At 37.0% G+C, this 14,096-nt stretch overlaps 2 protein-coding genes across 2 annotated transcripts; both read right to left on the bottom strand.

The window, feature by feature from the left end:
- Window positions 1-628: 628 nt before the first annotated feature.
- Window positions 629-5,252, bottom strand: LOC134246504 (phospholipase A2 group XV-like). Its single transcript, XM_062728888.1, has 6 exons — window positions 5,035-5,252; window positions 3,957-4,113; window positions 2,189-2,307; window positions 1,452-1,550; window positions 1,124-1,351; window positions 629-760 (listed from the first exon to the last, which is right to left on the bottom strand). Exons 1-6 carry the CDS (start codon window positions 5,132-5,134, stop codon window positions 660-662), a joined length of 804 nt encoding a protein of 267 aa, XP_062584872.1. The 5' UTR covers window positions 5,135-5,252; the 3' UTR covers window positions 629-659.
- Window positions 5,253-6,217: 965 nt separating this feature from the next.
- On the bottom strand, window positions 6,218-13,277 carry LOC134246503 (phospholipase A2 group XV-like). Its single transcript, XM_062728887.1, has 5 exons — window positions 13,140-13,277; window positions 10,166-10,264; window positions 9,626-9,853; window positions 9,178-9,468; window positions 6,218-8,731 (listed from the first exon to the last, which is right to left on the bottom strand). The coding sequence occupies exons 2-5, from the start codon at window positions 10,233-10,235 to the stop codon at window positions 8,505-8,507; spliced, it is 816 nt and encodes a 271-aa protein (XP_062584871.1). The 5' UTR covers window positions 10,236-10,264; window positions 13,140-13,277; the 3' UTR covers window positions 6,218-8,504.
- Window positions 13,278-14,096: the final 819 nt, after the last annotated feature.

The raw sequence follows: 14,096 nt of genomic DNA, 5'->3' as shown, positions 1-14,096 counted from the left end.
TAACTTTAGACACCACTAATTTCCTTAATATTTTCTGGTATTTTAATGATCAATATTTTAAAAACACGAGTTCTCAAATGGCTGATGCCAGGGAACTCTTTGTGGAAGATTGGTGTTTCATTGATCCCATTTAGACAGTGAACTTTGACCCCAGGAGGTGTAAGGTCATTGATCACACGAGGTTGTGAGTGTGTCCTGTTGATTTATCATACATCCATGAAGTTGATGTCAGTAAAGAATTGTTATATAGTCCTTCACTTTTAAATGTATTGTAAGGTTAATTAATTGTCTATTTATTGCACAAAAATGAACTTCAAGTCGCATATCATACCGGTAATTAACAATTTCCCTATTGCCTTGATTACCTAGCTAGTTTTGATTATTACTTAGTAACATCTTTTTTCAAATTTTCTGACATTTTAATGATCAATATGTGCCTCAAAAACACGAGTTTTAATAGGAAGGATCTAACTACCATCCTAGTTACCAACCTGGTGTATATTTCTTAGAGTACATGTATTGCTAAATCATTTTAATGGCCAAATAAACAGCAATGTTATGCCTCATGTACCATCCATCCATGAAGTTGATGTCAGTGAAGAATTGTTTGTATTTCTAATGTTTTTCTCTGGCTGCATAAAATCTCGCTGTTTGACCGCTTAGGCTTTGTCTGAAGGCATCAGCCAGGCACTACTGGGCATGCCCCGTTGTTCTGCGCGAACCTTGATAGGTTTTACAATGACTACACCTAGTCTATCACCTGTAAATATTTAATTAGCAGTTACTGCTGTTTCGATGTCAATGAGATCATTTAGCTACACGAGGAACACAAAATTTATCGAGTCCGAAGGGCGAGGTCAATATGTACATGTATTTGCTCAATGGTCGTTAGGGCCGAGTATATAGATCAAAATTTGTAGTCCTCCACAGGCAAGTGGTGGCGTCTCTTTATGAGATAAATTTTCGAGAGGGACGTTAAACAACAATCAATAAATCAACCTTCGTACTTAAATTTTGGAATGTTCATAAAACAAGGGATGGGGTGAAGGTCATGAACCCATGCAGTGATACAAGAAAACTATGTGTATAGTGGGAAACTCTACATCCCTGATATTGTACAAACCTGAAGCAAACAGTTTGAGTGGTTTGATGGCCCCTGTCCACACCCCGGCCAGACTGACATGGGCCTCGATGTACTTGTCTTTCCAGGCCTGGGTCATTATGTTGTAGAAGTAGAGGGAGGTGGGGTTCCCCATGCTGTGCCCCAGGAGGATCACACGGGTGTTGTTGTTTATACTGTATGTCTCCTCAATCAGGGCCTTCATCTTCTGATACAGCTCTTTAAATTCATCTACAAACATTATAACGTTAACATTCAAATTATAATATTTGATAAAGGCTAATCAGAGAACAGATTTCAAAAAAAAAACAAAAAAAAACAAGAGCCTCACTTGGTGCTTTTCTGAAGTCGAAAGGGACCCCTCGAACTGACACTCCTCTTTTGTATCCCCAGGAAACCATGGCTTTCACGATGTGATAAAAATAGGAGGCTGAAAAAGAGTATCTGTCTGGCATCATTAAAGATTCAATACGTCCTAAAACTTGTTTTTTTCTTTTGTTTGATTTCATTTAACTCATCTCGACGACTAGAAACTTTTAAACCCAAATGTAAAGATTGAATATGACAAAGAAAAATGTAAAGAATATGAATTCAACAAAAACAGAAATCCAATCTGTCAAGAGACATCTCCGAAAATATTTTTTTTCAGAAAGTCCATTATTTACGTTTTGGGTTCAAATCTTTTACAAAATGCTTAATGGCCCATAGTACCGACTATAGGTCTAAATCTGCAGCCCACCACCAGCAATTGATGGCGTCTTGATAAACATACAAATTAAGAAATGAATAAATCAATCAATCTGCCATTAAGGGGCTGAAGTGATCATGGATACTTTCGGTGACACATGGCACATAAATTAAAAATTAAGTGAGGACAAATATTTTAAGATATAAGGTTACACGTGTACAGGAACTATGATTGGGTGATCAACAACTATGAAAGTGTTTGTGCCTTAACGTAATTTTTTTTTTATGATTTTCAATTAAAATTTTTTTATACTTGATTTCTATTTCCTTGTTCATGTTTATTTTAATGTTCCAATAAATTGATCCGGAAAATACCCTTACTTAAAAAAAATTGTGAAGGGTCTAACCACTCGACGGTTGATGTTCCCCCAAAGTCGCTGATTCTGATGTCCACTCCTCGTGTGTTACTGGTTGTGCGGGTCGTGCGGTTATAAACCAACCTACAACACGGTTATGGAATATTTAAAAGCAAGAAGTTTATGAAACACTGGTCAATGCCCCCATGTGGCAGTTTTTGGCAAAGGTTAGAGATTCTCCACTGCAAATCAAATTGGTCAAGGTTAAGGTTTTTAAATTTTGGTCAAACTCCAAGGTCAAATCAAAGGTACATAGGAGAAGGCCTTGTCATAAGAAATACAAATGAGAAATATTAAAACAACCTGTTCAAAAGTTATAGCCAAGGTTACAGTTTTTCGAAGGAAGGACAAATGCCAAGGTCATAGGATCCATTTTTGGCATGCAAAAAAGGTCTGGTCACAAGAAATATACCTGTGAAATATGAAAGCCGTGGTTCTAACTATTCAGAAGATGTGTCCAATGTTTAAGTTTTTAAATTAGTAGAAAAGCTCTAAGGTCAATATCAAATATATTTACTTCTGAAAAGGCTTTAACACAATGAATACATGGTGAAGTATGAAAGCCATAGCTTCAGCTGTTCAAAAGTTACGGCCAGCAAGATTAAAGTTTGGTAATTTTTTGCAAGTGGGTCAAACTCCAAGGTCAAGAGGTCAAATATGTTGGTATCCATAGAGAGATCATAAGGAATACACATATGAAATATGAAAGTCATATACAGGTAGCTCCAACCAAACAAGAGTTATAAGCAAGTTTAGTTTTTGCAGATAGACAGCTAGACTGACGGACAGTGCAAAAAAATAAACACCCTGAATCTTCTATTACGAGGGAATTATTACGGCTGCTCGTATTACTACACTGGAATTATATGAACAATTTTTGCTTGTTTGTTGTTTAGCGTCCTAAATTTTTCTATAAAGACGGCCGGGGACATTATCGTTTTAAGGAGATGGCTCACAATGTATAACTACATTAGAATGATACAAACAGGTATTATTTGAATGATTAACAAATTCTCTGTAAAATTCCTTGGACTTTGCGCAGGAGGGCGTTTTGGCATTCACTGCCATATATTTCCATTTCTAAATTTGTCTCTCAAATAACCCTTTGAAGTAAGCATAGATTTCCTCATTGCATGACAACGATGGGTCGACTTAAGCCCCACTTCTATGCCATACGAAACGTTGTGATGGATCCTTGCTACACTCTTTGATAGTGTGCAAGGACTATAAATTTATCCCATGTATATTTAAATCGGTAAATTCTTAATGCTGTGTAAATTTTATATTACATTGAATTATGCAACGTCGAGAATGTCACGCCTTACTAAAAGTCCAAGGATAACAGAGAATTGTACTACTTGCTTGTTTGTTGTTAAACGTCCCTCTCGATTTTTTTTATTTTTAGAGACACCATATAACTTGCCGTTGGACACGTCATCGTTTTTAAATTTGGGGATAAACCCTGAGGCCTCATGATGTGTAAAATGGGTACTTTAAAGATAATGATTTGAGGCATGAGGAAAACACTATTTTTGACCATATAGGTTTTTTTATCATTTTTTTTTTGATTGATCAACTGAAATTGATGCCAATCAAACCCAATAAAATTCTTGACATTCGGACATTAATAGCACATATCTAATCTCTTCCTTTTAATACTATAAGTAAAGTTCTGTATTTTAGAATATTATACAAATGGCTATTTCAGTCATATCGAAAGTTAAAATTCCTACTTCATGTTCTCCACAAAGCAGTCAATTTTCCAGGGTAAAAAATACTTCATGTTTAACCAGAGACTGACGTAGTCTTTAGTTTTATTGACACACGATCCATGTAGACTAGAAGATTTGTCCAGCTTAGCTTCAAACTGTGTACCCCCATCGCCGGGAACTGAAAATAATCAACATAATGAGAAATATTACAAAATATAAAGAAATTTTAAGAAATCATTACAAATTGAAAGTGAAAGTTTTGAGGACTGTACACAGTTTGATTTTTTTTATGGAGAGTCAGAAATTGCCTCTCTGTCCTTTCAGACATCAAGGTCAAGCATTGAATATATGCTAAAAATAGCTTTTTCCACTGTTTGTCATAACTTTTTAACCATAGGAGATAGGGACCACATACTCCACTAATAGAGTCCTTTCAAATGACATCAAGGTCAATTCTTTACCTTGACTGTGATCAGCAAAAATAGATATAACTTTTGACAAGATAGGTTTCATATTTGGTATGCTCCCACCGATTAAGTTCTTTCAAATGACACCATGGTCAATGACCTTGTGACGTTGACTGTGACCTATATGCTAAAAATAGCTTTTTCCACTGTTTGTCATAACTTTTGAACCATAGGAGATAGGGACTTCATATTTGGTATGCATACTCCACCGATAAAGTCCTTTCAAACGACGGCAAGGTCAATGATCTTGTGACCTTGACTGTGACCTATATGCTAAAAATAGCTCTTTACACTTTTTGCCATAACTTTTGAACCATAGGAGATAGGGACTTCATATTTGGTATGCATACTCCACTGATTAAGTTCTTTCGAATGACACCATGATCAATGACCTAGTTACCTTGACTGTGATCAATATGCTAAAAATAGATTTTTTGAACTTTGTTGCCGCCGGGCGCATAGTGTTTCACAAACACATCTTGTTCTTTCAAGCACTGATGTGGACCTGCATTTAGCCCACTTCATAATATTATGTACCCCATTAAAAAAATCAATCGAAATATTGTAGCTTGAAAATAGTAACCACTACACTAGATATTTTATTAAAGAAAAATGAATACTCATGATCTTACCTAAAATGACTGGATTCAGAATTCGACAGCTAACATCACCTGAACAGTAAAACAAAAACGCTATTGTTAACGTTGTCAAAATACATCTTTCCTGTGACATTCTCCTCCGATAATCACAATAAAACAGGAAAATATTATTATGTGAAACAATTTTATTTATCACTTAATTGCTCCAAGTGTGGGTCCCAGGGATTTTATTTCCTTGTCAAGCACAGAACTAGGAAGGATTGTTCGATTCGCTTACCCACCAACAGATTGGGTGTTTGCATCCGGGGTGGAATAAAGATTTCTATTGGAAGGGAGGGGGAGGGGGCCAAAATTTTAAAAAATTCAAATAACAAAAAAAAGATATACAAATGGTCAATATGCGTTTAAAATAGCATACTAAATCTTATAGGGTGTCTCCCTTAATCCGATACTGGCAAGCCAAGTTCAAAAGGGAAAGGGCAAGAGGAAATGGTACATATACGTATGTACCTGGGGAAAACTGAGAGGTTAACTGCAACAGGTGTTGCCTGTCAGTGAAAATTTTCATTATAAATAGCACCATTCTACTAAGAAAGAGACGGGGGGTTGGGGGGGTTGGGGTCAATTCAGTGAAATTGTTTGATTCTTAAATAATCTTCTGTCTAAAGTAACCATATTCGTGTTTATAGTTCAGTCCTTCTGTAAACTGAAAGTACATAAACATTCAGTCGTAAGAACAAAGACAGGAAGGTGCTTTTGATAAGTAAGTTGTTATAAAGTTCTATAAATATTGACAATCTCTTAATAATTCACAACCTCCCTTTCCAAAAGAATTGTATTTTCCTAGTATAATACAAACAATTATTCATGTAGCATAGCTTGTGGGGTAAAACTGGACAAAAAGGCATTTCAGCTTGGCAAATACTAGTATAAATAAAGGAATAATAGAAATTTAAATTACTAAGAGTTATCTCTCTTATCAGAGTATAACTGAACCTTAAGGACATAGGCAACAAACCTCCCCTACATGTACTGATAATTGATAAACACAACTCACTATGTGTGTGTGGTTTTTTTTATCCCTGAGCCTTACTCATTGTTTGTTTTTTGTCCCCTCACCAAAGCTTGGGTATAAAAACACACAAGTTGGATAAAAATCATATAAGGCTTGGGAACAAAAAAGAAATCGTATCCAAACAAAAATCACAGGAGATCCTATAATTATACTATTTCACCTTAAAAATAAAGTACAATATCAGCTTCTGTTCTACACTTTAATGGACATCTTCATACATAAATAAAGCAATCACTAAGACAAAAATAGTATGTCTCCACTATCAATTATCAAACCAACATTGTGATTTGAGACACGGATTTCACAAGATATGCCATTCACACGGGTTTGAAATTTCAATTATGTTTTCCAATGTAAATCCTGAAAGAAAGCTTTGATCATTACTGATTTTCACTTGATAGAAACATTAAACTGCTTGAATTTCTTAAAAAATTACTTTAATACTTGTTCTCATCAAAACAAACACTTTTGGGGTCTTACACTAAGAACTGGATGTGAGCATGCCATATTTGGATGTATTTTACTTTGTAATGGTTCTAATACAAGTGGACTTCATTTTATTATGCTTTAAAAGATGGTAAATATATTGCTATTTTCAAATGTATCAAATAACAAAAAAGTTATTCTTTTCCTTAAAAAAATTTTAAAAAAAATATGATGCATCTGACAAGGGTACATAAATGGATATTGAAACAATTTGACACACAATGAAAAGACAAATTGGCTAATACATAAAGATACCAATACAATGAAACTGGAAGTTGTTTTAAAACTGGCACATAAAAAAACTGTTTTCTTTCCCAGTGTTTTTGTAACAGTTTTATATTTGTGGCAGTAAAATGGGATTGTAAATAAGTTTTCCCACTGAAAACTTCAGTTAAGAAATACTGTGAAATTTGTAAAGTGTTACAGGTTCCTGTCTAATCTTACTCACATTCTGAAAAGTCGTAAATAACTGAATGTATAACAAAACAATAGTTCTTCAAATTGTAGAGAAAATGATAATGCACCAACTGCCTTGAATATCAGTAGTAAAACAGCCATTAAAACATATAAGTTCTGCATCACAAAGGACATCGGGTAATATGATTGAATGGTTTACATTTGCAGATGATCGGATCTGTTGAACTATATAAATACTTGTACACTGTAATAACACACATCATTTACACATTTATACAGGTCTACCAAACACACATGTATCGATATGAATCTTATATAAAGAAACATACACAATATTTATATTGTTATATTTACACTCATGCACCATATAATATATAGACACCAATGGAAGAGCATAGAAGTTTTTCATCTGAATTCAATGTTGATATCAGATGGAATGTTAGTTTTTTTCTCAAAGCAAAGGGAAAAAATGCAGGTTGGAAATATTCCACAAATATCAAAGCAGATGCCTCATTTTAAAGTCAAACATGGCACAATGTGGTCAATATACCATACAGAATGGAATACATGATTTTTTTTATTGCTAGTCTTTTGCACAGTCAGTGCTTAATCTCAGAGGGTTTATATATGGTATGTCCTTTCAATCATTAATTTTAATCAGAAACTAATAAACACAGAACATTTCCCTGTCAACTCAATCTAAGCAAACTTCTCCAGTTTCATATCGAATGTGGAATGGAATGTCATTTCATACAACCTATGTAATCTAGTCTAATTTAAAGTGAGCATTTTTCTCCTTTCTAATAATGTAAATCACTTTTTATTCATGATAACTTTATTATTTCTGTCTATTTAAACAAGACAGTTTGCCCACCAAAATTTATTTGTTTTGCATTAAGACACCATTTAGGTATATTGCAAAAATCATGTGCTGGTAAAATATAGTGATTTACAGTAATTTTAAAAGGGCACACATTGAATAATAGCAATGCTAGAATATATTAAATAAATACTGTTTCTCTTTAAAATATGTGTAACTGAAGTTCAACAGTTTTTTCTCTCTTATAAGGCACTACACCATATAATTATTCAGTATTCCAGGCAATCTCATATTGAATGAAAAGATAATTTACTTGATAATATGATTGCATCCTAAATCACTAATTATAAATCTTGTAATCATTAGCATTCATTATGTAGGTTTGTGAGTGAACTAAATATTTGTAAAGAGGTATGTATCAAGACTAGGGAACCTGCACTAAACATCATCATGCATAAAATATCAAATTAAAAGATTTTGGCACAAATGTAAAAGAACTAACCTAAAACTGGTAAACAAATCAAAGTTTACTAACTACCCCCAAGTAATTATCAGAATTAAAGAGCAATCATTTAAATCATCTCAAAATTTGAAGATACAGATAATTTCACTGGGATAAGTTTACAAATTCATTCAATAAGTCTTTGTTGAGACCAGGTTCCAATTGACATAATTGGTTTTTTTATTAATAACAGAGAGCTGTCATCAACTTCCCACTAATATTTGTTTGAGGTATTGTATGGTTCCAGAATACTTCAGAATGGTCATGTGGTCAATGCCGGGGAACTCTTTGTGGAAGATTGGCTGTTTCTGTTGTTTCTGCCAGTTCAGACACGCTCGTAGACTGCGGACATTTACTGTACCATCTCCGTTGTCATTTATAATCTTCGGCTGCGAATCATACCATGTTGATTTATCATACACCAATGTACCTAAATAATTGGTAAATACATGGTGAAATCATTCTTATTGATTGCTTGACTTCTTTTCATCTTTAAAGGGAAGCTCTGAATGCTAAATACTAAACAGTTCTAATTGTAGAGTAGATTTATGCAGCTTAACTATTGCTGCTGAAGTGGTTTGCCCTAAGATATCATAATTACCGGTATAAGAAATTGAATCCACAGTTAATGACAAAATTTGTAACAAATTAAAGTAATTTTAACATTATATTAATTCACCCAAGATAAAGTAAATGAATTTCTGGTTTAATGGTTCATGATTTGAATTATAAAGAATCTACACTACTTATAAGGGGGCTTTACCTTTAATTTTATTACCGGTAATAATTCAATATCATATTTTTCCTTAAATCGGTGCATACGAGATAAATCTATATGTATTTCCGAAAGAGATATTGTTTCTATTGCCTTTTTACCTGGTGTTTTAACATTGATCCCATGGAGACAGTGAACTTTGACCCCAGGAGGTGTAAGGTCACGGATCAGATTGACTGTGTCCTGCCTCATGTACCATCCATCCATGAAGTTGATGTCAGTAAAGAATTGTTTGTAGTCCTTCACGGTGTAGTTCCTCTCTGGCTGCATCACCAGAATCTCGTCTGGACCCCAGGCTTTGTCAGAAGGCATCAACCAGGCACTACTGGGCATGCTCCGTTGTTCTGTGCGAACCTTGATAGGCTTAACAAAGTATACACCTAGACTATCACCTGTGAAAATTATAATCGATCTAATTGCAGATATGTAATATACAATAAAAGGCTATCATAACTTTGGTAAGCAGTGTAATTTAGATGATTTCTAGGGTTTGTGACTTTTTTGGAAGAGGGGAGCAGAGAAAAAGGTTCAACTCTTCATTCAACAAACCTGAAGCAAACAGCCTGAGAGGTTTGACGGCCCCAGTCCACACCCCGGCCAGACTGACGTGGGCCTCAATGTACTTGTCTTTCCATGCCTGGGTCATTATGTTGTAGAAGTAGAGGGAGGTGGGGTTCCCCATGCTGTGCCCCAGGAGGATCACACGGGTGTTGTTGTTTATCCTGTAAGTCTCCTCAATCAGGGCCTTCATCTTCTGATACAGCTCTTTAAATTCATCTACAAACAATAGTAACATTCAAATTACTGTATTCAGGGTTATTTTTGCCCCCCTTTGTTTTTGCCCCTTCACACCTGCAAACACTTTTGCCCCATCTTATTTGCCCAGACAAATTCTGTTTAAGAAATACTGTATTCTTTATAATTGCCCCAATTTAAATTTGCCCAACCAAAAGTATGGCGAAACGGTCGAAAATTTCCCTGTATACAGTATCATACTGAATGCACATGTTTTGTAATTTTCACAAAGAATTTATCCTTAAACAATGGCTAACATGAAAACATTTTCTTTTATAAAAAGGAGATCCATACTTGGTGCTTTCCTGAAGTCAAAAGGGACTCCCCTAACTGATACGCCTCTCTTGTAACCCCAGGTCACCATGGCTTCCACAATAGGTGCAAAGTACGAAGCTGAAAACAAATCAAAATGTGCAAGTGACTCATCTGATAGTAAGGTTGTAACAATATTCTGATATACTACTATAATAACAAATACAAAATATATACTGTATGGCTGTACAAAAAATGTTTACCTGTGTATCAAGTATACATTTTAACCAATTTATGTTTTTAATTTTTAGTTGAACCTAATAAAACTGATTTTCTTGATTTTCTTTTTTGTTTTTATTGTGTTTATACATGTAGGTAATTAAATAATACAATATGTAATTGTGAAGTTGATGCAATGATCCTTCTGTAGATTTAAAACCAGGATAGCAAATTTGAACAATTATTAATCAGGAAATTGTACAGGATGTTCATGACAGTTCATTCTACTTTAAAAGTAAGGATACCTCAATTAAAGAGCTATAAATAGCCAGCAAAATATACATGGATTATCATGATTAAATTGAACTGAAGAGACTATTCATTAAATGAACATAACTGACAAACAAAACCCTCTGAGGTTACATCAAATGCAGCCCTTTATTCAAACTCTATGATGCACAGGTGGATAGCTAATTATTGAGAGAGAGGTGGGATGGGTCCTTACTCCTTATTACTTAATTAGAGACAGGTGGGAGGGGTCCTTACTACTTACTAAGAGACAGGTGGGAGGGGTCCTGACTTCTTACTGAGAGACAGGTGAGAGGGGTCCTTACTACTAACTCAGAGACAGGTGGGAGGTGTCCTTACTACTTACTAAGAGACAGGTGGGATGGGTCCTGACTTCTTAATGAGAGACAGGTGAGAGGGGTCCTTACTACTTACTCAGAGACAGGTGAGAGGGGTCCTTACTGCTTACTCAGAGACAGGTGGGAGGGGTCCTTACTGCTTACTAAGAGACAGGTGGGAGGGGTCCTGACTTCTTACTGAAAGACAGGTGAGAGGGGTCCTTACTACTTACTCAGAGACAGGTGGGAGGGATTCTTACTATTTACTAAGAGACAGGTGGGAGTGGTCCTTACTACTAACTGAGAGACATGTGGGAGGGGTCCTTACTACTAACTGAGAGACAATTGGGAGGGGTCCTTACTACTTACTGAGAGACAGGTGGGAGGGGTCCTGACTTCTTACTGAGAGACAGGTGGAAGGGGTCTTTACTACTTACTGAGAGACAGGTGGGAGGGGTCCTTACTACATACTGAGAGACAGGTGGGAGGGGACCTTACTACTAACTGAGAGACACGTGGGATGGGTTCTTACTACTAACTGAGAGACAGGTGGGAGGGATCCTTACTATTTACTAAGAGATAGGTGGGAGGGGACCTTACTACTTACTGAGAGACAGGTGGGAGGGGTCCTTACTACTAACTGAGAGACAGGTGGGAGGGGTCCTTACTACATACTGAGAGACAGGTAGGAGGGGTCCTTACTACTTACTGAGAGACAGGTGGGAGGGGTCCTTACTACTTACTGAGAGACAGGTGGGGGGGGGGGGGGGGGGGAGAGAGAGAGAGAGAGAGAGAGAGAGAGAGAGAGAGAGAGAGAGAGAGAGAGAGAGAGAGAGAGAGAGAGAGAGAGAGAGAGAGAGAGAGAGAGAGAGAGAGAGAGAGAGAGAGAGAGAGAGAGAGAGAGAGAGAGAGAGAGACAGGTCCTGACTTCTTCCTGAGAGACAAGTGGGAGGGGTCCTTACTACTTACTGAGAGACAGGTGGGAGGGGTCCTTTCTATGTACTGAGAGACAGGTAGGAGGGGTCCTTACTACTTACTGAGAGACAGGTGGGATGGGACCTTACTACATACCAGAGATTGAGGGGACCTTAAAGTAACTGAGAGACACGTGATGTCCACCCCTGAGAGACAGGTGGGAGGGATCCTTACTATTTGTGTGGGTTGTTCTACTTGTAAGAGACAGGTGGGAGGGGACCTTAACTTACTGAGAGACAGGTGGGATGCATCAAGAGACAGGTTAGGGGTCCTTACTACATACTGAGAGACAGGTAAGATATGAGACAGGTGGGAGGGGTCCTGTTACTTACTGAGAGACAGGTGGGAGAGGTCCTTTCTACGTACTGAGAGACAGGTGGGATGGGTCCTTACTACTTACTTAGAGATACGTGGGAGGGGACCTTACTACTAACTGAGAGACAGGTGGGAGGGGTCCTTACTACATACTGCTACATACTGAGAGACAGGTGGGAGGGGACCTTACTACTAACTGAGAGACAAGTGGGAGGGGTCCTTACTACTAACTGAGAGACAGGTGGGAGGGGTCCTTACTATTTACTAAAGAATAGGTGGGAGGGGTCCTTACTACTAACTGAGAGACAGGTGGGAGGGGTCCTTACTACTTACTGAGAGACAGGTGGGAGGGGTCCTTACTACTTACTGAGAGACAGGTGGGAGGGGTCCTTTCTACGTACTGAGAGACAGGTGGGAGGGGTCCTTACTCCTTATTAAGAGATAGGTGGGAGGGGTCCTTACTACTTACTCAGAGACAGGTGGGAGGGGTCCTTACTACTGAATGAGAGACAAGTGGGAGGGGTCCTTACTACTTATTGAGAGACAAGTGGGAGGGGTCCTTACTACTTACTAAGAGACAGGTGGGAGGGGTCCTGACTACATACTGAGAGACAGATGGGAGGAGTCCTTACTACTGAATGAGAGATAGGTGGGAGGGGTCTTTACTACTGAATGAGAGACAGGTGGGAGGGGTCCTTACTACATACTGAGATATAGGCGGGAGGGGTCCTTACTACATACTGAGAGATAGGTGGGAGGGGTCCTTACTACATACTGAGAGACAGGTGGGAGGGGTTCTTACTACTTAGTTACTGAGAGACAGGTGGGAGGGGTCCTTTCTACATACTGAGAGACAGGTGGGAGGGGCCCTGATTACTTACTGAGAGACAAGTGGGAGGGGTCCAGCCATTCCACAGTAGATGTCCCCCCAAAGTCACTGATCCTGATGTCCACCCCTGGAGTGTTACTGGTTATGTGGGTTGTTCGATTGTAAACCAACCTAAAATACAATGCATCAGTGCCAAGTTAGGTCATGCATGGCAAAGATATGAACATAATTGTTACTGTTATATCACTAGAGGAAATGATTCTCACATACTGGGACCAGATAAAAGAAATTTTTGAGAAGACATAAAAAATAAGTTAAGCTTTATTCTGTTAGTGAACATTTTTTTTTAAAGATAAAAGATTTAAACATGGAACACAAACTGATTCAGACTCCAAATTTCTTATATGAAAGGCAACTGTTTCTTTTTTCACTAATGCATGGTACATTCATATCTTTTGAGAGCAACATTTTAACAAAAGGAAACACAAACTGTATGCATACCAGAAGTCTCTGTCGAGACTGAAGCTCTACTGGTTTGAACTTATAGCAAAGGAAGAGAAAAGTACTTAAGCAGCTGGGATTTGAAACTTTACAACAGCAATAAATAGAATAATGATCGTAATAAAGTCTCTTTATGTTCTTAGTGTGTTTTGTGTGCCAAGTTATACTGAAATCAGACCAAAACTGTAGGAGGAGTAGCATTTTGAAAGAATTTCACAGAAATTTCTATTTTTAGTATAAAACCGTTCATCGAAATCAAAGCGATACACAGAATTATGTATCTTAGTGTATTCTACTTGTGTGCTAAGTAATACTGAAATCAGACCAAAACTGTAGGAGGAGTAGCATTTTGAAAGAATTTCACAGAAATTTCTATTTTTAGTAACCACGGCAACAAAAAAAAAACCGATATACAGAATTATGTATCTTATATTATATCTGCCAAGTATTAAAAATCAGACCAAAACTGTAGGAGGAGTAGCATTTTGAAAATTTTAAATATTCTATT

Source organism: Saccostrea cucullata, unplaced genomic scaffold (assembly GCF_032062105.1).
Source record: "Saccostrea cucullata isolate Sc308-1 unplaced genomic scaffold, CSIRO_AGI_Scuc_v1 ctg2, whole genome shotgun sequence".
Lineage (NCBI taxonomy): Eukaryota > Metazoa > Mollusca > Bivalvia > Ostreida > Ostreidae > Saccostrea > Saccostrea cuccullata.
This window is presented reverse-complemented; position numbering and strand designations above follow the sequence as displayed.

Bases quoted from the DNA above. Each gene is read 5' to 3' on its own strand.
- LOC134246504 (XM_062728888.1), bottom strand. From the start codon at position 5,134: ATGTCACAGGAAAGATGTATTTTGACAACGTTAACAATAGCGTTTTTG. The intron at 2,308-3,956 runs GTAGGAATTTTA...ACCGTGTTGTAG, and splicing joins TGCTTTGTGGAGAACATGAA to GTTGGTTTATAACCGCACGA. The intron at 1,551-2,188 runs GTAAGGGTATTT...ACTCTTTTTCAG, and splicing joins CCCTTCACAATTTTTTTTAA to CCTCCTATTTTTATCACATC.
- LOC134246503 (XM_062728887.1), bottom strand. From the start codon at position 10,235: ATGGTGACCTGGGGTTACAAGAGAGGCGTATCAGTTAGGGGAGTCCCT. The intron at 9,469-9,625 runs GTTTGTTGAATG...TAATTTTCACAG, and splicing joins TCTCAGGCTGTTTGCTTCAG to GTGATAGTCTAGGTGTATAC. The intron at 8,732-9,177 runs GTAAAAAGGCAA...CCAATTATTTAG, and splicing joins GATCAATGTTAAAACACCAG to GTACATTGGTGTATGATAAA.